The 25737-nt window shown below is 32.9% G+C and overlaps 2 protein-coding genes and 1 non-coding gene across 3 annotated transcripts; 1 reads left to right on the forward strand and 2 right to left on the reverse strand.

Moving 5' to 3' along the window:
• Nucleotides 1-1146: 1146 nt before the first annotated feature.
• On the reverse strand, nt 1147-1220 carry TRNAV-AAC. Its single transcript has one exon. It is a non-coding gene; the product is annotated as a tRNA-Val (tRNA).
• Nucleotides 1221-4442: 3222 nt separating this feature from the next.
• Nucleotides 4443-5090, reverse strand: LOC109156727. Its single transcript, XM_019304562.1, has one exon. It carries the CDS (start codon nt 5088-5090, stop codon nt 4443-4445), a length of 648 nt encoding a protein of 215 aa, XP_019160107.1.
• Nucleotides 5091-9212: 4122 nt separating this feature from the next.
• LOC109156769 (bidirectional sugar transporter NEC1-like) lies at nt 9213-13425 on the forward strand. Its single transcript, XM_019304600.1, has 6 exons — nt 9213-9292; nt 9479-9515; nt 9602-9812; nt 9912-10073; nt 12824-12943; nt 13029-13425. The coding sequence occupies exons 1-6, from the start codon at nt 9256-9258 to the stop codon at nt 13239-13241; spliced, it is 780 nt and encodes a 259-aa protein (XP_019160145.1). The 5' UTR covers nt 9213-9255; the 3' UTR covers nt 13242-13425.
• The last annotated feature ends 12312 nt before the right edge of the window (nt 13426-25737 follow it).

Genomic DNA, 25737 nt, shown 5'->3' on the forward strand with positions numbered 1-25737 from the left:
TTCTTTGTTTTACCTAGGCTATTTAGACCTCATCTAGACTATGCATGAATGGCCATGGGGTGAGACCTAGCAGTTACACCATGGATCCGAGTCTAAAATACACAATTTACATACTGAATGTTTACAATTTGAATTGTAAACATTTAGCATATAATTGTGTATATAAATTGTGAACATTCAGTACGTAAATTGTATATTTTGAACATGTGTCCACCTTACAAGGTCGACTTGGGTCCACAGAATAATTTGCCGGGTGAGATGGGGATACATTCCCACCTCGATCACTTCCTATACCTACACTTGCACCTACACGGGGTAATAAAAATTTTTCATCATCTAATCTCTGCCCTAACGGGGATTTTATGGGTGTTCTTTGTTCAAATCAAAATAGTCTTGATTAGGACCATTTTGATTAACAATTGCATAATTGGGGATGAAATTGAGCAAGTTTGAAAGTCGAGGATCAAAGTAGTGAAAACCTAATAGTCAAGGGACCAAAATGGGTATTAACTCCATCACTATAAAATTGTGTTTTGAAATTAGTTAAAAAGATGATATAAATTAAGCATTACTTCTTTTTATTTAGGCACAAGTGTCAAATAGGCCCATCTACTACTGCGAAGTGCTCAATTTTCACCACGAACTAAATTAAGTGTCAAATAAGTTCATCTACGAGTTAAATTTATTCAATTGACTTTTTTTAAAGGTTAATAACAGGTTACCTATTTAATTATTAAAATAAATAAATAAAATATAATAAAATTTAAAAAAATAAAAAGAATACAGCCACCGGCTGTCCTCGTCGGACAGCCAGTGGCTGTATTTTTATTTTTTTTAATAAATTTTAAATTATTTTGAAATTATTTTTTTAATAATTGAATTGCTAACCTGCAAAAAAAAAGTCATTTACCTGCAAAAAAAGTTAATTGAACAAATTTAGTAGGTAAGTGTGATTAATTAGTATTTAATTTAATTTATAGTGAAAATTAAGCACTTGACAATAGTACATGGGCCTATTTGACACTTCTCCCTTTTATTTATGATGATAAAATAAAAACTGTATAATAGGATTAAAGTTTCAGATTGAGCATTGTTAAGGGATACGGACTATGCATACAGTTACATAGTATGTGAAAAAAAAAGAGATGGCTTCGCCCAGACTCGAACTGGAGACCTTCAGTGTGTTAGACTGACGTGATAACCAACTACACCACGAAACCTTTTGTGACACAAAGCTTTTAAAAAATATGTTAATCTTTAATTTTTAAAAATCACATTTGTCATTTCGTCAAGAAGTATAGACTTTATACACAGTAAATTTTACATTATAAATTCCACAACTACTATGACATTGTTATTTTGTTATTTCATCATGTTTAATTTGTTATGTGGTCTAATCGTATCCGGGTTGGACTTCCATTTGGAAGGTTGTAAGTTTGAGCCTCAGTGGAGGCGTTATTAGTTCTTTGTGTTTCAGTAGGTTGGGAAAGTATATGAACAGAAACTACATTGTAATAGAGCCAGTAGGAAAAAAAAAAAAAACAACCTTATTGTATTGCCAAAATTTGTTGTTTATTACAATATTTATTAAGAGTCCATTTGAAAACACGAAAAATATTTTTATAAAAAATGATTATTTTATAGTATTTAACTGAAAGTTATAAAATAATTCATCTTTTCTTTTGTTAAAAGTCATATAATTATTATATTTTGTTTGATTCATTTTAAAAAATAAAACATCAATCTGTTACTAATTTATTTCTTATAAAATATTAATTATTTTAATGATGATAATAATTATTATTTATATTAAAATAAAATTATAAATTAAAATTTATAATGTTTGTAAATATTAATAATAATTATAATAAAAAGATGTAAATAAATAATTTTAAATGTTAAAGACATATATGGTGGTCAAGCGACATATATATCTAGATTAGGAATGATAATTCTTTCCATATATACTCAATGAATTATACATGTTTTCATCCTAATCTCTATATATAATATTGCAGAATCAAGGTGAAATTTTTTTCCCTCCATTTGGTGCATTTGAAGTTATGGAATAGGGAAAATGGCACTTTTTCTCCCTGTGTTATATGCTTATAGCACTTTTTCCCCCTGAGTTATTCATGCATTCACATTTGCCCCCTCAATTATTATAGAAGTGACGGTTTTTCCCCCTGATAATATTAAATGGACATTTCTATCCTTAAAACAAATATTTTATTTATTTCTCTTCTTCAACAAATTATTGCTTATACGTATGGATGACCACGGTTCGGTTCGAATTGAACCAAACACTATAGCAATCAAATTAAAAAACTTCAGTTATGAACTTATGATTCATAACATAACCCAATATTTGGGTTTCTGTTTATTAAAATCGTGAACTGAAAAATAATGGATCCTGAACCGTGAACCGGAGGTTCAAATCGGAACAACTACTAGCAATAGTTTAAATTAGAATTATAATATTTGCAAATAGTGTATGTTTTTTTTCCGCATTTATATTGACTCTCACATATAAGTATATATAATCGCGGTTTGAGTTTTATTTTGAACCGTCGGTTCATGATTTTGGATCCAATTTGAACGGTTGGTTCAAACTTTCTTTTAAAATTTTATTTTTTTATTTTTAAAATATTCTAAATTCAACACTTAATGTATTTTATTTTTTCAAATCGTGGTTATAATTTGTTGGAGAAGAAAAATAAAGAAATATTTATTTTAAGGGTAAATATGTCCATTTAATATATCAGGGGGGAAAAATTGCCACTTAAATAATTTAGGGGGAAAAAGTGCTATAAGTATATAACAAAGGGGGTAAAAGTGCCATTTTCCCTTGATTAAATTTAACAAAATTTAAGTACAAGAACTAAATTGAACAAAATAGTATAGTATGTACAGGAACCTAATAAGTACTTTGACCTCTTTTTTTTTTTTTTTTTTCCTTTTTGGTGAGGAAAAAGCAGTCATTATATTGTAGACCGCGGTGTATGTAAAAAAACGGCGCCGTTTCTTTAAGTAAAGAAACGGCCCGCCGTTATCGTTAACGTCGTCCGCATGTTTGATGTATTAAACACCAACTGACACTACAGTATATCTGAACCGAAATTGTTTCACATATTGTTTTTATATTATCAAATGAAACTGCAGTTATATCAAAATGATACTGTATAGTTGTGGTGAAATGAAACTGCAGTGTATATAAAATGAAACTGAACAACATTTCACATATTTGAGTGTATATTGTACAATGAAGCTGTAATTATATCAAAATGATCATGTAGTTGTGTTTTAATAAAACTATAGTGTATATAAAATAAAATTAAATAACATTTTCACATATTTAAGTCTATAAATATTGAATGAAACTGTAGTTATATCGAAATGAAACTGTAGTTGTGTTGAACTGAAACTGCAGTGTATATAAAATGAAACTGAATAACAGAGTTACTTTTTGCGGAACGGCAGAAAGCTAATGTCGTTTCTTTTCATTTAACAAAACGACGTCGTTTTGATGCGCGGTGCATAATCGATTATGCTCCGCGATGCACAATATAATTTGCCAGGAAAGAGAGGCTAGGCATCGGTACTATTTCATTCTACGGGTGGCAGCCCCCCCCCCCCCCCCCCTCCCCCCCTGCATCGCTCATGAGAAGACTGGCGATCTCTTCCTCTAGTACGGAAGTATCCCAACCCCAATTCTGACTGAGGTTCGTCATGATATATCAGCACATTTATTCCCTTCTCAGAAGACATAGGCGAACGAAACCTGTTCCAAACTGTCATCAAGGCTCATGCAATCTACCATCAAGGTGATACACTCCTCCTTGATTTTGCTCCTTATAATTACCTTAATCACATCTTTTGAGTCCATCTCTACACAAATTCATCGGACCCTCTTGTCACGACAAAATCGTAGACCCCCTCTCAAGCCCTATAGTTCCATCATCAACTATGAACACAAGTCTCTGTGTGTGTCGCGCGTGCACGCAAGGCAAAGATACTTTCCTCACAACCACCCCGGCCATAAATGCGTCAATATAAACAATTCTCTTATGTCCTCACTCATTACCTATATTATGCAAGTATTTTATTACTCACTAGTAATTGTCCAGTGCGATGCACAGACAATTATTAATTTAACAAATTTATCAATTAAATTTTTGACATACTTTAAATTAGCAAAGAAATTAATGGCTGTGGAAACAGAAAAACTTACCTGAGTTCTTCCGCTCCCAGAAATATTCATCTTCCCTAGATTGCACGGTATAAAGCTCTATAGGAGATCTAAGCTCCCAAAAATATTCTTCTCCCTATTTTAGTCACGATCATCCTCCTAATTCCAACCACGACAAAAACATAATTGTAGTATTATATTGGTTGTGGATGATGACTTATTTATTTTTTTGAAAGGAAGAAGGTAGATATTATTAAGCAATAACCAAATGTGAAATACAAGATGGTGGCACACTGAACCACGACCCTAGGACAGGGGAAGAACCTGTTACCCGTGCAAGCACATGAGCGACATGGTTCGCTGACCTTTTGACATGGTGAACAGACACGTTCCTGATGTCATTTGCAATGCTACGACATTGCTTCACAACCAAACCAACATAAGAAAGATCTAACGAGGAAGAAACAAAACGATTACAAAATAAAAGAGAGTCTGATTCAAGGATTAAATTTCTAAAATCATTGGCCTTCAACCATGACAAAGCTTCTTTGGCTGCCATTGACTCTGCCAATAGAGGGTCTCGAGCACATGCAAATCTGGAATTGAAAGCAGCCACGAACTTGCCTCTATGGTCACGAATGATAGCACCTACACCAGCATCGTTGTCAAACACAGCCGCGTCAAAGTTGCATTTTAACATAAATTCTGGAGGTGGTGACCAAACCTCATTATTTAGAAGACTGCCGAAAGGAGAAGCTGATTGTTTCATGTAAGCATCTACCCAAGAGGAGCAGGATGCGTCGATCTGAACCTTTAAGCGTGAAGTAGAAGGATGAATGTTATTCCATATCAGGTCATTCCTAGCAATCCACAGGTGCCACAACCCAGCAAACACAAACATAGCAGATTGAGTGGTTGGACATTGCATGGCATTATTTAATAGCGACAAGAACGTACCATCGCCAAGGTTGACATTGATTCCCCAGATTTCTACGGCAAAAGGGCATGAGCAGAAAATATGGTCCACTGTCTCGATCTCTGAAGGGCAGAACGGACAACCACCTCCAATCCAAACGCGGCGTTTCTTCAAATTCTCTCAAACTGGGAGGATGTCTTAGCGCAACGCCATAAAAAATTCTTCACTTTTAGAGGGACCATGAGCTTCCACAATTTCTTCCAGTCCACATTCTGGAATTGCAGATTGGGATGACTTATTTATAATGTTGAAGTAGGTGTAGATGTTCATGTAAATATTGAAAGTTGAAACATGTGGTTATTGAAATTTGTAAGAATGTTTTATTTATTGCAGTAAATGTGAACACAATTAATGCATTCGTACTTTGCTGATGTCATTTGCAATTTGTGTGGAGATAGTAAATGCTTATATGGGCATCCTTAATAGATAAGTTTTTAGCACAAGTTTTTAGATGACAAATAAGATAGAGGAGAGAGAAAAATATGTGAAAAAAAAAAAAAAAAAAAAAAAAAAAAAGAAAAAAAAAAAAAAACAAAGCTGGAAAAAAAAAAAAAAATTGACCCGCAAACTTCCTTTTCTCTCTTGGTGAGACCCACAAACTCTGAAAAAACTTGGGTGCACCCTACTTCTTCTCTCTCCTCCATCCCTCTCTTTTAAGTTGCAATTTTTTCCTAAAAGACGGTGAACAATGCTTTAATGGGGATGCTCTTAGAAACATAACATAAGTATTGCAATGTTAATTTTCAATTATGGATCAACAATTATTACTCAAATTAATTTTGTGAATTACTCTCCACTCCACTAAACTCTTTTTTTATTATTATTCACTTTAATTTTCTTTCATCTTTATTTAATTATTTATGATGATTATGAAGTTCCTAAACCCTTGATATTCCATAGGAAAAATGACACTTTTTCCCCCTGAGTTATATACTTATAGCATTTTTTCCCCATAAATTATTGAAGTGGCTGTTTTTCCCCCTGAAATGTTAAATGGATATATTTACCCTTAAACTAAATATTAAATTTATTTTTTTTTCCAACAAATTATGACCATAATTTGGTTCAAACTAAACAAACACCATAGCAACCAAACCGAAATATTCCAATTACAATTTAGAATCAAAATTCGATATTTAAGAGTTTATTAAAATCGTGAACCGGAACGGATGGTTCATGTTCCGAACTGAAAAAATAAAATACATTTATTGTTGAATTTAGACTATTTTAAAATAAAAAATAAAATTTTAAAATAAAGACGGTTCAAAATCGCGAATCAGATCCGGAACCGCCGGTTCACGGTTCAAGATTCAATTTTTTGATACATAATTTTAATAAATTGATATTTAAATATTGGGTTCTAGATCTGAATTATAACCGTAAACTATTAATTCGATTGCTTTAGTATTCGGTTCAATTCAAACCGAACCGTGGTCCTCCCTACGTATACGCAATAATTTGTTGGAGTAATAAAATAAATAAAATGTTTACTTTAAGGGTATAAATGTCAATTTAATATATTAGGGGGAAAAGGCACCACTTTTAGAATAATTGAGGGGGGCTAATGTGCTTACCTAAGGGGGAAAAAGTGCTATAAGTATATAACTCAGGGGTAAAAAGTGCCATTTTCCCAAAATAATATAATTATAATTATTTAATGGTAAAAATTACAAAATTAGAAATTGGATTCAAACTCTTAACCTCTTACCAAATATAAGAGGCTTTATACCACAAAGTTACAAACTAATCTATTGTATAATTGTAAAAAATAAGTAATACTATTTATTCAACTAAAATACTAAGATATAAAAAGGGAAAAGACGATTATGACAACGAGCAAAAAAGCCTCTGCCTCCCCTCTTTATTCCTTCTTTAATTTTAGCATGAGTTACTGATTGTTCAACATAATCAGTATGTTCAACATATATTGAAATATTTTCAGATTTCTCTAATAATAAATACATACCGTGAACACTCATAATATAAAAATAATACGTGAAACAGTGTCGGTTCAGATATATTGTAATGTCAGTTGGTGTTTAATACACCAAACATGCGAACTACGTTAACGATAATGGCGGGCCGTTTCTTTACTTAAAGAAACGGCACCGTTCTACGATATAACGACTGCTTTTTCCTCACCAAAAAGAAAAAAAAAAAAAAAGGTCAAAGTACTTATTAGGTTCGTGTACATACTATACTATTTTGTTCAATTTAGTCTTTGTACTTAAATTTTGTTAAATTCAATCCATGTATTTTAATATTTAGAACAACGAATGATAATACTTAATACCTTTTATTTTTTTTCCTTTAAGTCTGTCCACTTGACAATGACATTACCATGTCAAATTTTGTGAGTTGACATAAAATAATATAATTATAATTATTTAATGGTAAAAATTACAAAATTAGAAATTGGATTCAAATTCTTAACCTCTTACCAAATATAAGAGGCTTAATACCACAAAGTTACAAACTAATCTATTGTATAATTGTAAAAAATAAGTAATACTATTTATTCGACTAAAATGCTAAGATATAAAAAGGGAAAAGACGATTATGACAACGAGCAAAAAAGCCTTTGCTTCCCCTCTTTATTCCTTCTTTAATTTTAGCATGAGTTACTGATTGTCCAACATAATCAGTATGTTACGTTCAACATATATTGAAATATTTTCAGACTTCTCTAATAATAAATACATACCGCGAACACTCTCATAATCAAATAAAATGTTAAATATTATCCTTGATTGTTGAGGCTGTTTTGCTCACTATCATAATCGTTTCTAAATGTCTTTTCTTCTTCTTAAAAAAAAATCATAGTATTTTTGTAGAATAAGTAATATTACTTATTATTTACAATTACATAACAAGATTAGTGTGTAGTTTTGTGGTAGAGAGCTTTTTATATTAAGTAAAAGGTCAAGGTTCAAATTCAACTTCTAGATTTGTATGTAGTAATTTGTACTTTTAAATAATTACTCCGTATTATTTTATGCTACATCTAAAAATCTAACATTGCCCGCCATGTCTGTGCCATGTGAGCAAACTTAATGAAAAAAATAAATGATGTGAAATATTCTCCTTCTTGATTGTTCTAAATCTTAAAGTATAGGCTGGGATTAAATTACAAACTTTAGGTACAAGGAATAAATTGAACAAAATAGTATAATACAGGAATTTGACAGGTACTTTGACCAAAAAAAAAAAAAAAACTATATAATTAAGTAAGAGCGACAATAATGTTGGTGTTATAATAGGAACAACAAATTTATTTGTGTAATCGCATCAATAACTTATACCTTATGTTTTCTTTCTTATACAAATAATTTCTAATTTTACCTTTCTTCTTTTCAGTTTTCCCTTAACATTGTTAAATCTAATTATTAAGTTATTAGAATTAAAATTGTACGCACTAATGTAATTGGTTGCATTAATGTGTTGTACCTTATTAATTCTTTCTAGTGATATTCAGTAGGTTACTACATACTGATGTGGTTAACACTACGTGGTATTCAGATATAGTGTGCAATTTTTTAGTTTTATTTTTGTTCTTTTAAAGAATAGTCAAGTATTTGAAAGATATAAAAGTGGTTATCTCCATTTAGGAATAACCATTGCCATTGAAAATAAAATGACAATGGTTGTTTGAAACCACCACATCTATAACCGTCATCTTATGTTTAGATTTAGATCAGATCATCTATCTAAGACGAAGACAATTAATGGTTGCTTTCGTCCTATCTCGCTGGCTCTTAAAAAAAGGTGGCAATGACTATTTTGGTTTTAGACGGTTGAGATCTAGCTTAGACCTCATCTTTGAGGTCCAAATTTTGACACAATGCAAGATAGTTGGTGTGGAATTGAAGAAGAAGCCAAACATTCTTAATTAGTACACTCAAATATTCCATCTCTATAAATCTCAATCACCACCTTTGGAGTGCTATATAAATGTTGCCAAAACACAGAGTTCCCATCATCATCTTCTACAAGGCACAGATCAGAGAGAGAGAAAGAGATAGCCAAGAGAGAAAAAGAGATAACCACAACTCTACATTGGGATTGATCTCAAAGTGCCCATCCACCAATAATGGCAAATTCTCTAGCTAATGTCTTTGGCATTCTTGGCAAGTAGTCCTTCCTCTAAAACTTTCTCTTCTCTTTTGTTCATTAGTCACATTCTTGTACAACAACTAACCCAACTCAAACAACATTGTTGAAAATCATTCACAATTCTATTCTAGCTTAGCTTCCTAGGTTATCATGACTAGTTAACTAATGTAATGTGTTCTTCCCTTTTCTCATTTTTGCAGGAAACATTATGTCCTTCATGGTGTTCTTGTCTCCACTGTAACCACAACCCACTTATTTTCTTGATTTTTGATCTAATAATAATGCATATATATATGTTTTTGTTTGGTTTGGTTGCATGGCAGGCCAGCTTTTCATGTGATATATAAGAGAAAATCATCAGAGGGGTTTCAATTCATTCCTTATTCAGTTGCATTGTTCAGCTGTATGCTATATTTATACTACGCATATGTGAAGAAGCATATGTTCTTGCTGGTTACTATTAACAGCCTTGGAATGGGTATACAGTCTATATATCTCACCATCTACATCGTTTATGCAACCAAACAGGCCAAGGTTATTACGTTAGTTGCACCATCTTTTTCCCAATTTTTTTTTTTTTTTTTTTGCTCAATTAATTGGAATAATATATAATGAATTCCATTTAATTTGCAGATTTTCACCATTTGGGTGCTACTAATCTTCAACGTTGGAGCTCTGGGGCTCCTCGTGGTTTTCACCTACCTATTTTCGACGGGTCCGAGGAGAGTTAAAATTGTTGGATGGTTTTGTTGTACCTTCTCCATCTGCGTTTTTGCAGCTCCTCTTAGCATTATGGTAATTCATCAATTACCCAACTAAATTTTGGTTTGATCATATCTCTCAGCTCCATCCGACATAAAGTGAGTTCATATATATATATATATATATATATATATATATATATATATATATATATATATATATATATATATATATATATATATATATATATATATATAGAATTAATATAATATTATAAGATAATAATACTTTCTATAAAAAAAAAATGCCGATTATATTATTATTAAATGTCGATCTGGCAAGACCATCAATACCTCGAAAGTAAAAGAAAAGGGAAAAATGCAGTGACAATTTCAAAAATGTTATAAACTTCGGATGTGTGGTAGGCAAAATTTTGGTTGGATCATATCCCTTAGCTCCATCCAACATAAAATGAGTATATAGAATTAATATTATAAGAGAATAATGCTTCCTATAAAAAAAAATGCCGATTATATTATTATTAACTGTCGATCTGGCAAGACCATTAATAGCTCGAAAGTAAAAGAAAAAGGGGAAAAAAAAAACGTAGTGACAATTTTAAAAATGTTATTAACTTTGGATGTGTGGTAGGCAAAATTTTCAAGTACATTTCTTGATATGTTGAAGTGAAGTGACATAGGTGCATTTTTAATTTACGGATTTTGAGTGTATATATATATATATTATATATATATATATATATATATATATATATATATATATATATATATATATATATAAATAATCGGAGGTACTAAATTTTGCATGGTGCACGTCTCTAGTTTGTAACATATATTTTAATAAGGGTTAATCAACGATTTGGTCCATCAATTATTAGCGAACTGTTAATGTAGTCCCTCAATCACTTTTTCATCGATTTAGTCCACGATATCAATTATTTTTAGTCGATTTGCACCCTCCGGCCGTCTTCCGTCAACCAGCCGGTGAGAACTCCGATTTAGCAGGGGCATTTTGGTATTTTCTTGTCTTCAGCCCTCTTCTCGACCGGAGGAGTCTCAAGGTTTTGTTTCTTGACCGGAAAATCACAGCTCTGATGCCCCTGCTATTGAATCCCAAATCATTTTCTTCATTCTCACAACCTCTTAATATCTGCATCGTACACCCCTTAAAACTTTGATTCCTTCAAGTTTCAACCTATCAAAGAATCCATCGTCTCCCGTGAAATGACCCGGAGATACATGATTACCTACGCGGCTACGCCGACACCGACGTTATTGTGGTCGGAGCTGGAGCCACCGAGTTTTCCTGCGCATACAAGTTCAGCAAGAACCCCAATGTCCGGGTCGCCATTATTGAACAGTCTGTCAGCCCCAGCGACGGCGCGTGGCTCGGAAGGCAGTTGTTCTCCGCCATGTTGGTGCGGAAATCGGCGCAGATGTTCCTGGACGAGCTGGGCGTGGAGTACGAGGAGCAAGACAACTATGTTGTCATCAAACACGCGGCGCTCTTTACCTCCACCATCATGAGCAAGCTCCTAGTCAGGCTGAACGTTAAGCTCTTCAACATGGTGGAGGTGGAGGATTTGATCGTGAAGAATGGCAGAGTGGGCGGAGTGGTCACCAACTGGGCTTTGGTGTCGATGAACCACGAAAACACTAATTCTAATTCTGGGTATGATCGAATCGGTTTCAGGGGCCAATATTTGGGCCGATGATGATGTCAGGGCAGAAGGCGGCTCACTTGGCGTTGAGGGCTTTGGGTGAGCTAAATGCGTTGGATGGGAGTGCAAGAGAAGTTGCAACAGCGCCGGAGCTCATCCTTGCCCCCGACGAGAATGAAGAAAATGATTTGGGATTCAATAGCATGGGCATCAGAGCTGTGATTTTCCGGTCAAGAAACAAAACCTTGGACTCCTCCGGTCAAGAAGAGGGTTGAAGATAAGAAAAGATCAAAATGCCCCTGCTAAATCGAAGTTCTCACCGTCTGGTTGACGGAAGACGGCCGGAGGGTGCAAATCGACTAAAAATAATTGATATCGGGGACTAAATCGATGAAAAAGCGATTGAGGGACTATATTGACAGTTCGCTAATAATTGAGCGACCAAATTGTTGATTAACCCTTTTAATAAATATTCTAAACTTTAAGGTGCATTAATTAATATTATAATGTGCGCCAGTGTCATGTGAAGTGCACCATCTTGAGTGCAATTATACCTATTACTAGATACACTTTGCCGTTTGTGCATAATTCATTTCAAAATTTATAAATATTTATCAAAATGTCACATCATTATTTTTAGATTTCATTGCTTTAGACTTTAGAGCAGTCTTATATCCGGATCAATGACCGGGATCAATTCATAATTTTTACCTAGCTCGGATGTTCTTACAAGATCCCATCCTTTTATATATATATATATATATATATATATATATATATATATATAATCATAATCATGTGAGAACCAATTAACCCTACTTGCGAACTGCGAACTTCTGAAGGATTACACCGCAACTACTACATGATTGCACCGCTAACTGCACACTTTTGAAGGATTGCACCGCAACTACTACATGATTACATAGCTACAGTTCCTAGGCATGTTTGGAGAACCTTGTGGTGCAATCGTATCCGGATACGGTGCAATCAGATAGTAAATGCGATGCAATCCTTCAGGAGTTCGCAGGTTCGCACGTTAAGGTTAATTTATATATATATATATATATATATATATATATATATATATATATATATATATATATATATATATATATATAATATCAGAACAATTGAGTTACAGACCAATGTATATTTATTGCAGAGGAAAGTTATAAGGACAAAGAGTGTAGAATACATGCCGTTTCTATTGTCCTTCTTCCTTACACTCTGTGCTGTGGTTTGGTTTTTCTACGGCGTGTTAATTCACGATTACTATGTAGCTGTAAGTGTTTTATTACTTTTATTTTATTTTATTTTATCCCTCCTCATCAACATTCTCTGTAACACTTTTTTTTTTGCATGAACAGACGCCAAATGTACTAGGATTTGCATTAGGAATAGCACAGATGATCCTATATGCAATATACAGAAAACGGAAGACTCAAGCTTTGCCAGTGGCGGCGCTAGATGCTAAGATTCAAGACATAACAGCGACCGAGATGCCACCGGAAAGACCAACAAAACAAGAAGCTGTCACTGTTCCGGCAGCCATGCACGGTGGGAGAAACGGCAGTGCATGATGACAAAAATAATCATGAAATTATCGATCTATGAGCATGTGGGGACTTTTATGGTGTCAATGGGTACAATATTGTGTTGAAAATCTAAAGCACCAATAAAGGATAGCTGATACGTAGTTTAATCAATCAATTAAGTGGAACGGCCGTTATTTTATTTTATTTTTCAGTTGAAAATTTTAAGTTGTTCAACCAATCATAATGCTTATTGTATTCTTATATTTTGTAATTATGTTTTGATCAATAAGAGTTGATTTAACTTTCAAAAAAAAAAAGAGTTGATTTAACTCATTTGTTATTAAATTTTTTAAAATTTATTAATTTTATTCCAAGGTATAAATTTATATATTTATTTTCAATAATTTTTTATATATTTTAAAATGTTTAATTTATTAATTATTAATAGTTTTTATATTTTTTTTCAAAAATGTTAAGAAAAAATTCAAAGCGTTGATATTTTCTGTAATTTTAAAATTTTAATTTTCAGAATTTTAGAAAAAAATAATTGTTCGTTCAAAACTCTAATTTATTTAATGGTCAATACTAAAGATGACCACATGCCGATTTTTTATCAAACCAACCTTGAATTGACCCCGAAAAAATTGAGTTTACGCGCGCCTTAAAAGATCGTGTTTAAGCCTAACCCCAAATTCGAACCATCCTGTATAGGTTGGTTCTAGCCCTTGGAAGTAAAAGCCCAATAGGCCTAGCTCGGGACCGGTCCAATAGCAAACCCAGAACTTAATTAGAATTGAGCTCAGATCTAGGATCAGACCAGGCGAGCTCGCAGACGTTATGCCATGGAACCGTGGTGAACACGGTTCCAACGGTGTTAGTACACCGTTATCTTCTTCTTCTTTTTTTTTTTAATTAATTGCGTGACTTTTCTTCTTTATTTTCACATTTTGCGGTTTCACTTTAATTTGAGGTGAACAAAGATTTCGGACATTCATAAATTATGAATTCATGCCTGCACATTCACTTTGGAAACATGCCTACACATTCCCGTCCGAAATCACGGACATTCATAAATTATGAATACATGCCTGCACATTCACTTTGGAACCATGCCTACACATTCACTTTGGAACCATGAGATTATGAATTTTCTGTTATAAGATTATGAATTTTCTGGTATAAGATTATGAATTTTCAGTTATGAGATTATGAATTTTCTGTTATGCGATTATGAATTTTCTGTTATGAGATTATGAATTTTCATTACATTCATAATTTCGGACATTCATAAATTATGAATTCATGCCTGCACATTCACTTTGGAACCATGCCTACATATTCCCGTCCGAAATCACGGACATTCATAAATTATGAATCCATGCCTGCACATTCACTTTGGAACCATGCCTACACATTCACTTTGGAACCATGAGATTATGAATTTTCTGTTATAAGATTATGAATTTTCTGTTATGAGATTATGAATTTTCAGTTGTGAAATTATGAATTTTCTGTTATGCGATTATGAATTTTCTGTTATGAGATTATGAATTTTCATAAAATTCATAATCTCATAATAGAAAATTAATAATTTGATCAAACGTGCGCCGTTAACTCCACATCCGCAATTTTTTTTTTTTTTTGACCTAAAAACGACGTCGTTTTGCCTTGTGTTCACCATTCTCGGTGAACACGATTCCATGACATAATTTGCGGCGAGCTCGGCTACTTAGCAAGTTGGTAGTGGCAGGTTGGCAGTCTACCACCCAACCTACCACTCTAGCACGGTAGCTTTGCTGCCATGCTAGAGTATGTTCACTACGTTGTAGTGTTACACTAGGCAGTGCAACATTGTTACCAATGGTTACAATTTTGGGTTGTTGCAATGTGCAAATTAAAGGATATTCTTGCATGTCATGATTTAGCAGTTGCTTGACTTGCTTCTAAGTCTGCTTTTAGTGCTAGTAAGAGGGTGTTAGATGACAAGAGATCAACTTTGACTTCGGAATCCAATAAGACTTTTATATTGAAGAAATATTAGGACTATGCCGACGAATGCGTTTAAGATTGATATATTCAAGATGAAAAGACGACATAGATGAATAGTTGATCATAGATACATCATCGGAAGCCACACTAATTGCTGGCTCCTGTGAAAAGTCCACCACTACTTCCAATCAAGAATGAGAATCATCCAACGATGTGCATACAAAGAACTATGTTGGCTTTATTTCCTCTAAATTATTGATAATACCTATGCATCTTACTGTTTCGCAATATTAAGAGCAAGTTAAGTCTAGTTATTTTTCTAATGCCATTATAAAAGTAAAGAATCATGTGAGCTTTGACTTCTCTCGATTATTGAGGATACTAAGCATCTTAATGTTTCATAATATTAAGAGCAAGCTCAATTATGTTCCTTTCATTATTAAAAAAAAAAAAAAAAAAAAAAAAAAACAACAACAAAAAAAACAAAACAAAAAAAAAAAAACAAAACAAAACAAAAACTACAACCTAGTTTTAAACAACAAAACTTTAATCTTTAATTTTTTAAAAAAAGGGCTAGCTCAGAAGGACTAGCCCTCTAGAGGCCCGGGAAAGCTCGAAATGGGGACTGGCCAATAACTAATGGGTTGGTCCTGGTTTATTCACGTATCAACCCAAGTCCAACCCCGGCTCATCATGAACCCATCCTAAGCTTGAGTTTTGGCCACCTCTAGACTTGATAGTCAATGCCATATACTATGATGTACTAAAGAAAAGATCAAATTAAAAATTAAAAAAAAAAACTACCAAAGGAAACAATAGAATATGTGTGTGTGTGTGTGTGTGTGTGTGTGTGTGTGTGTATATATATATATATATATATATATATATATATATATATATATATATATATATATCATTGATGGAGTCATTGGGTATTGCGGACTTGAAAAATTAGTTATCAAGGCGGTAACCAACTAGTCTACTTTATCTATTGTGCAAGTAGAAGTAATAAACAATACTTATTAGTAAATGGGGTTGGGCAGTGACACGTGGCCACCTGTAGTGATGACAAGTGGGTAGACATGGTTTATTGAGGCATAAAAATCACTCATTTTTTAGAGAACGACATTGTAAAAAGTTGCCCTGCCCCGCCTTCCCTCCCCTTTCAAAGATCATCCAATCATCATCTAGACACGTGGTCTAATGGTTTCTACTCCACTCTTCTTACTACAATACTTATGTTTGAATCTTGTAGGCAGCGCGCAAACAATAATCCAAAAATATAACGAAATGGCCAAGTTAAGAAGCAACCAATCTCAAGACTTATGGGAACACCTTGGCCGTTAGGTAGGGTGGCAATCATGTTCTCGGGGGTTAGTTTCATGGCCAAGAAAAACTAGGGGTCCAACCGACACTTTTTCAGTCAAAGAAAACGCTCCGCAACAAGAACTCACCTGATTTCTCAAGAGCTTGACCTAGCATCTAGTAGTTGGCCTTGGAGTTAGCAAACATAATCACTTGTAGATAACTAGCCCTACTGCAATAGAGGTTGTAGTCCGACTAGGCACAATTGGCAATTGCTCGCCCCAATGCCCAAGCAAACCCACTTCCCACTTGTTTAAGCATATATGCCTCAGGAGAGAAGAGGTTGTCAAGGGAAAGTTTAAGACCACCAGTTAAGTAGCCCATGTTGAAGGCAAAGCTAGAGGAAAGGAGTCCGTTAGGGAATAGCCAAAGCTTGCCTTTAGTGAGGCAATGGATAAGAGTATCAATCAGGCACCAGACTTTGGAGGCTAGCGGGTTGCTAACCGGCGAAGGGAGATCCAACTAGTCATTTTGAAGGAGTGGGTTGACAAAGTAAATAAATCGATAAAATAGCTAGTACGAAGGAAGGAAGATGGCGATTGATAACCTCTTTATTTGACTATATTTTGACCCCAATCTTAACCCTTTTTGTGTATAATTTGGCCTAGGAAGTTTTGAATTGGGAGTAATTCATGTGTCTTTATCTATAGTTGTATGTTCCCATTCATGAAACAAATGAAAAAGAGCATATTGGAGTAATTTTAGCCGAGTTTGGAGCTGAGGAGTCATTGGATATGAGTAGAAGACACTTTGGAGCAGATCGGGAAGAGATTGCACGAAATTGGGCGAAACAAAGACATGGCAGTACCCTGGCAACAGCTTGAGATACAAGTTTAAACCAAATAGAGGCTATTACAACTTTTAGACAAATTAATCAAGTTGCCAATCAAAAAGGAAAAAAGACAATAAACACGGGACTTCAAGTGCTCATTGAAAAGATGATGATACCTGGGTGAGAACATGGCTATTTATAGCGTTTTGAGATTTAAAAAAAAAAAATAGTGGGAAACTAGTGAACAACAAATTCCAGAAATTTTAGACCTCACATGCGTCCCATTGTAGCCATTCGCAACCGTCCCCCCTCCCCCCAAGCCCCTCAACCTAAAAGCCGGCTGGTCGCCACCCGCCAACCCCCGCTGGACTCACGTCTAGGTGGGGGGGGATGGTAAACCCTCTCCCCCCCCCCCCCCCACTCCACTCCCCATTGCTGGTTGTCCCACCAAACTATCCCTTAAACCCATTCTTTTCATTCTTTGTGCCTTGGACCCTATACTTTATGCGTTCTCGTGATTTGGCCACCAAACTTTTCCACCTTCTTCACTTTATACTCATTCATTTAGTATTTACGCCTTCACCCCTTAACTTTGATCTTTAACCCAATTTGCACATGTAGATCTCTTCCCTTCTTACATAGGTCCCTCAAACATTACCCGTTCCAATCATCTTCTAAACCTAATTAATTCATGAACCTCCATTTTTATGCCTAATCAATTTTAGACATAGAGTACATTTCTCCATCAATACTAATATTTTAAACTTAACAAGTTTGATCATAATTATCATTACAATTGCCATAATCCTTAAAGTTTGAATTTATTTGATTTTTCTTTAGCCAATAAGCTTAAAGAAAAAGGTGTTGATATATATCATATCTCACCAAACGGATGACGAAACTCAATGGTAAGTTTCTATATTTAGAATGAATATGGCCATATGAACTATCCCATACTAAATCGGTAAATCCTAACAAAAAAATGTGAGATTTTTCTTCATGCCTTTACGTGTCTCCATGGAAATTTAGGTGGCTAAATATAGATTAACCCTAAAGATTAATTATTAGTTGATTATGGTCATATTAGTTGTTACTTGTTACTTGTTAGTCAATTATTTGATCACTTAATTATATTCAATCATTTGATAAATGATGTACGGTTAGGGATAAGATTGGATACTTATTATATTTCCGGTTATAGACGAGAAAAGACGGAAAGGAAGAACAAAATGAAATTTGAGTCAAGCCCACGTCTTCCTTTTATTAAAAGAAAAGGGTTTTGTCTAATGCAAATAATACTAAAATTAGTTGTAGGTCATTATTAAAAAGATTTTATCAAACGAAGATTTAACTTTTTTAAAATTGGTCAGGATAAGTATAAGTTTACGGGATCAGATCTATCATAAAATTGAATAGAAATATTGGTAAAATATGGTCAAATAAGTATAATATTAATCGAACACTAGACTAAAACAATATTCACAAGGGGCTACAAATAATAATAATAATAATAACTGGCCCTATTACATTGTAGTATCTGTTGATATACATTCTCAACCTACTAAAACACAAAGAACCAATAACACCTCCAGTAAGGCTTGAACTCATAACCTTCCAAATGGAAGTCCAACCCGAGTACCATTAAACCACATAGTCCTGGTGAATGAAAATTATTTGAATATTATTATATTTGACATTTCAATTGTTATTGTATATTGATGAAGATTTAACTATTCTAAGATTAAAAATTTAATATTTACATTTTTTTTAATTTAAATATTGTGAATTATACTACTTTGATTAAATATTTATATTCTCTATCGATCCCTGAAATTCCCCACAGGGATGGAGATGAGGAAGGATTTCCTATCCCCAACGAGAACAGGGATGGAGATGGGAAAGGATTTCCTATCCCCAACGAAAACAGGGATGGAAACAGGGACCGTTAGTTATAGGGTTTCGGGAACGGGAATGGGGAGTATACTACCGCCCCACCAACCCCGTTGACATCCTTAGGTGTAATATTGATAGGACATGAAGTGAGGGTGAGTTGTGGTGTTAAAGGACAATGGTGATGATATATGAATGACGTTATATTACAAGATAGTGGGAGTCCATTTTATACGGTCTGCATCATCGTGAAACGAGTGGTTGTTATTAGGGGTGGACATTTCAGTTTGAGTTATCTGAACCGAATCGAAATCGAACTAAACAATTCGATTTTGGTTTATTATTAAAATCTGATCGATTCTATATTCTATAAATCGAATGGTTTCGGTTCGATTTAGTTAAAATTCAAACCAAACCAAAAAATTGATCATTATACACACACACACACACACACACACACACACACACTAAGTTTTCACGCGCATTGCGCGAATAGGATAATACCCAATGTTTATTTTTAAATAAGTACTTCAAAGTATAAAAATGCAAGACTATATAGGAGATGTTTATGCATATGTAATTGAATGTTGAATTTGTTTATTTAAATCGGTAATTCAAAGTATATGAATGCAAGATAATATAAGAGAGATTGATTATAATTGTCATTAAAATCAATGTTTGCAACTTTGTAAAAACGCTAGTCTAAATACTTAGTCTAAAAATGATAATCTAAATAAATACTACTTTTGGTTTGAATTGCTCCAAGTCTTCGTAATTCTATTTTGGGTAGCATTGTTATTGTCTTCATCTTCAGTACTTATCCATTTTTTTTATATATATATGTGTAATGTGTCATGTATAATTGGGTTACTGGTGATAACATAGAGGGTCGCGTCATCCAATGAAATTATGGTATAAGAAGTTGTGGATTTATCTTGCTGTGTATATCACTAGGATTTTAGTTGTACTATGAACTCTTTATCTTGCAAGCGTCTGTAGATATTTGGCAGTGGTAGTTTTTCCCCTACATGTTTATGTGTTGTGAGATGAGTGTCGTAGATTCTCATGTGAAAGTATTGATGATTATAATGTAAATGTATTGAACAAAATATTAATATTTATTGTATTTGTATAAGGTTCATGAGTAGTACCTCTTGTTCTAGTTTCATAATTTGTTTACTATATAGTAACAACAATGACTTTGCAAGTAGTCAGAATACTGATGTCGTAATGTGTCCAGTTTCATCAATAATTTTCACATCCATTTTGCATATGTTCATTTTGACGTTCATATTTTTGGAATTAGTATGAATGAGTGTAGTACTGGATTTTGTATGTGTGTGTGTATTTTTTTTGTAAAACTTTTTTGTTGAATTGATACTAACCTTAGAGTATCCACTGTTGTCTTTTCACCATAATGCATGCAGTTAAATAGTTTGCCACATTGTGCATATACCTTTTTTTAAACAGTGGCTACGACATCCTATATACCAAGAGTTTTTGTTGTCAAGATTGATGCTGATTTTGCCTTTAATCCAAGCAGATTCAGTCTATAAAATGAAATGAATTGTAAATGTTTATTAGTTATAATATATATAAAGGATGCACAATAAGTATTTTACATACAAGATCAATGAATGCTGCAACAATGGCTATTTTTGAAATTTCTTCATTTTCTGGACTTGCAAGATTGATTGCAACATTGTTGTAGTCTCAACATTTTTCAATGTGTCAAGTGTGTCACGATATTCTATTGCCATACATTGACATTTTTAATAATAAATTTTAAATGTAACTACGTAAGATAATGATCTAACTATTTTAACAATTATTTTTATTTTTAAAGTTTAAATATTTCATATAACCATTTTAAAAATATTTTAGAATGATAAATTCAAAAAAAAAATTATTGAAATTTCACTATTTTAAAAATTAAAAAAACAACATTTAAAAGAAAAAGATTCAAACTGACAATTCAAATCAAAATCGTCGATTCAAAAATCAGAACCGAAACTTTCCTAAAAGGTTCCAGTTCCAATTTGTAATATTTTCAAATTGGAGACCGATGGTTTTTTTTTTTTTAATAAGAATGGGAATACCTACATATACAAACTATTATGGCAAATGCCTTCACTGAGACTTGGACCAATCACCTCCCCATATAAGGGAGCAACGTGGTACTATTGGATCACAAGATTTTTTTTTTTTAATACTATTAACTAATGCTATTAACTCAACGTGGTACTATTGGATCACAGGATTCTTTTTTTTTTTAATACTATTAACTAATGCTATTAACTCTATTATAATACAATATTTATTCATAACTACTTTCTCAACCTACTAAAGTACAAAGAGTCAATAGCAGAACTCACAATCTCCCATGTGAGAATTCAATTTGGTACCATTGGACCACAAGATCCTTGGCTAGACTCAATCTTTTTTTTTTTTCTCTTTTTTTTTTTTTTTTTTTTTTGAGAGGCTCATTCTTTTTAAATGCACCCAAAAGATATAACATAAAATAATCCCGACAATAGTTGCAAAACAACTGGACACATGTAATTACAGCAACCACAGATCCATTTATTATTCTCTACCAAATCGTCCTGTTACGTTAATCAACTTACCATACATACATAATTAATACGAATGACCAAATGTTGCAAACTACAGTACGTGTTTCAGCTAGTTATGACTATTCTTCTTTTTTCGATCAAATGACTATTCTTCTTTCCTATACCTAAATAGTAAATATCGATCCTCTCAACAACTTTTGAATGTAATACTACATCCGTCTCATTTTATGTGTCTGGTTCAATTAACGATGATTGACTGAATTTATTTTTAATTCAATTTTTCATAATATTAAGTTTAGTATTAGTATATAAAATTTATATATTTAGAAACTACACTAAAAGTACTATTAAACATTAAAAAAAAATCAAATTCAAAAATAAATTAAAAATACTAAAGAAAATAAACAAAGAAGAAAGAGTTAGTTTGACCAATAAATAATAAGTAGAACAGATAAAATGAGACAGGGGAAATATTAAGTAGAGATAAGTTAAGCGTGTTCACAATATATACGATGAGATATTTTGCTTTTACGTTATCATTTAATATTCAATTATCTTCGCATCAGAGCTCCACAATTATTTATATTATATAATCTACTTGATAGAAATTTTGGAAACGGTCCAAGAATGAGTATTCGTGGCACAAGATAAGCGATGCGGACCAAGAAGGCAACCCATACCCAAGATTGGCGACCCAGGACCGACCTCCGAAGTCAGCCCCAGACAACTAGTCATTTCGGTCCCAGCCAAAGCCCGTCTCTTTGTCCGAAATGGCAGGCTTCTCAAGGTCAGGGTCGTTCCATTAAAAATAGGAGTCTTGTCTATTTTTAAAGACAAGAAATATAATTTTAAAAGACTTTTGAAATAATTGAAGTAATTAAGTGTCAATACGGTTCAAAATTTATATATCAAATAAATATAATGTTTGAGATTTCAAGAATCTACTCTTGTAGTGGACAAACCAATAATTGAGCTCACAAATAGCTACATACAAATTTAATAAGAGCCAATAAAATTAGGCCATTAATCTTGCATTGGTATATTTTAAAATACATATTTAAAAATAATCATTGGCCTGGGCATTATCTTAGGTGAAAAATTAGTAATCAATATTAAATTTTAAAAAAGCAATTTGTTGACCACTAATTAATACACAACATTTGTGGACAACTTGACCCCCAATTCAAGTTCAACTTGTAAATTAAAGACAACTATAAACTCATTGAAGAGTCCACATCACCGTACAATTCAAGACCATAATAAGGAATAACACAAGAAAGAAGACTAATTCAACCTGCAATCTATAAATAGATATGCACAACTATCAATACACCTGTAATAAATAAATAAACTTGCACAAATAAATAAGAGCATAGTTCTTGCTAGACAGCTTGTAAATTAAACTTGCACAAATTGATAAGAGCATAGTTCTTGCTAGACAGCTAGATAGTAAGATGATGTTTTGGGTGACCCCCTCCTTGTTGATCTTGAAAAATAAAAACTTTCACAAATTAATTAATTCACAACTGAGAAATAGTTCAACTTTGAGACCCATCATCATAATTGGAGCAAATTATATCATGAAACAACAACTTTGATTTAGGTAAAAGTCTTTGATCACTATACGAATATGCGTTATATCATGAACTCATGCTTATAAAAATAATATTATGAGTATCATGAACTCATGCTTATACAAATAATAGTGTGAGTTCATAAAAACTTTAGGTTCATTAAAATAATACTACAAGTTCATAAAATTGACACTAATTGATTAATCAACACTTAAATATATTATTCTCTGCTTTTTTTATATATATAAATAAAACTAATATATAAAAATATTTCATTAAAAATATTTCATTGAGATCTTTTAAATGATACTTATATTGGTATATTTTTCAATATAAATTAAAGTAAATCTGAATAATTCTCTGATAACTTTCCGTAGTAACTTTATGAACATGCTTCCGTAGTAACTTTATGAACATGCTGTTGATGAACCTATAGTAGTAGTGTTTTCAAACTAGTAATTTAACTTGGTTGAAAGGAATAAAAAATTGTTTGATTTAAAGGTATTGCATTTTTTTTCATTTTATTATTAGTATTTTCTTAGCTTTCATTAATCATTTTGAAAACATTTAGCTATAAGATTATTCTTATTCGTTAAAAAAGTATTTAAATTAATTTACAGAGAAAACAAAGTTAATGCTTTATGTTTTTTTGACTTAAAATATGTTTTTTCACTTACTTGATGTGTACTTTAGGAGGAAACTAATAAATTTACATATTTGTTATAAAACATGATTGATGGACATTATTATAGGGCTTAATGGCCTAATTTGTAACAGTCAATCTTAATGAATAGATTTGTAACAGCTACCCATTCTTGTGTATATATACTGCTTGAATGAAAGGACACTGATTTCTTCTAATTCTGGTCATTCTTACTATCACTTCTCTCTACTCTTTTACATTTCCTGTTTTAGTCAATAGATTATATTGCTTACAATACACCGGTTAGGAGCTAACGGGCCAACGGGCACCACAATTACAACACGTTATCAGCAAGCTCAAATTCTTTACGGTGAACGGTACAAATTCCCTTTTTATTGAAATATGCAATTTTTTTCATGTTTGATATGTGATATATACAATAATTCATGTCTTCTTGAATATACAATTCGTATGTTTTAATATGCAATTGCTTCTACTATACAATTCATATGCCTTTTGTATATATATGGATATTGCCTGTTTTGCTGGTTTTTTTTGCTACAAACAACAAATTTTTTTCAAACAAGAAAAATCATCATCAACAAAACACCTAAAAACAAAATACCCATTTTTTTTAACACTCCAGTGTTCAAAAAACCAACCAAAACGAAAAATTGATTGCTTTATGTACCGGCAATATATGGAGGTTTTCAAGTATGTGTTTTGAAAGTTTTTTTCATATACATACACTGTATATGTATATTTGTTCTGAGAAATAAAGGCAAATCAAATGATTTACAAAAACAGAGGGAATTCTTTTACATTCCCGAAATATATGATTTTTTTCTGAAAAAATCAAAACAAAACTTGTTTTCCTCCGACGATGGCGACCGGTTCCGTGCGATCGGCGTTCTGACAGCAGGCGGAGCGCGGCACTCCGGCAGAGGGCCGCGGCGTGGAGTTCCGGTAGAGGGATGCATTCGATCCTAATCTACTTGGCGATGGAAACGGCGGTGGCAGGTTGTCGCCGGCTCTGCTGTGTCCCCGTAGTGGCCAACGATCCGGCGGAGCGCGGTGGCGGAAGCGGCAGAAGGCGTCTCGCGATCAGCCGGCACTCCAGCAGAGGGCAGCGGCGTCGGCTATAATTCGCGATCGCTCCCGGTTTTGTTTTCTCGCCTCCTTTTGACGTTTGCAGGCAAAATTTTATGAGAAAAGGGTTTTTACCCTTTTGTTTAAAGGATTGGTCCAAGTCTTGAGCTTTACAGCCTTTACTGGCCCAGCATGTTTAAAAAAAAAAACAAAAAAAAAAAAAAAAACAAACAAACAAACAAATTTTTGGGCTTCAGTTTTTTTGAGAAGATGGGGTTTCCTGTCTTTGTTTTATGAGATGGACCCGGTTTTGGGCCTTTTATTAAAAAAAAAAAAAAAACTGATTTTTTAAAAACAATTTTGGGCCTGGTGTTTTAAATAAGAACAATAATGATTCGATCATGTTATTGTTATGTCTCGGGCCTGCAATTTGATTTGGTAAATATTATGTTTTTCATTCAAATTATTGAATATGCTCAGAATTAAGTTTTGCAATTTATTTGGATAATATGATGAATTTCTATGCATATTCTGTCTTGCATAATATATAATTTTATTATTATGTGAATTATAAAATTAGGCTTTGGATTTACGCCATCAAGTTTAGCCAGAATTAATAATTTTCTTTTGAAAACAATAGATT

This window comes from Ipomoea nil, unplaced genomic scaffold, assembly GCF_001879475.1.
Source record: "Ipomoea nil cultivar Tokyo-kokei standard unplaced genomic scaffold, Asagao_1.1 scaffold2759, whole genome shotgun sequence".
Classification (NCBI taxonomy): Eukaryota; Viridiplantae; Streptophyta; class Magnoliopsida; order Solanales; family Convolvulaceae; genus Ipomoea; species Ipomoea nil.

Coding starts and splice junctions, on each gene's coding strand:
- LOC109156727 (XM_019304562.1), bottom strand. CDS start 5,090: ATGTTTGTGTTTGCTGGGTTGTGGCACCTGTGGATTGCTAGGAATGAC.
- LOC109156769 (XM_019304600.1), top strand. CDS start 9,256: ATGGCAAATTCTCTAGCTAATGTCTTTGGCATTCTTG. Junction 9,813..9,911: donor ATGCAACCAAACAGGCCAAG/GTTATTACGTTA, acceptor TTTAATTTGCAG/ATTTTCACCATTTGGGTGCT. Junction 12,944..13,028: donor TTCACGATTACTATGTAGCT/GTAAGTGTTTTA, acceptor TTGCATGAACAG/ACGCCAAATGTACTAGGATT.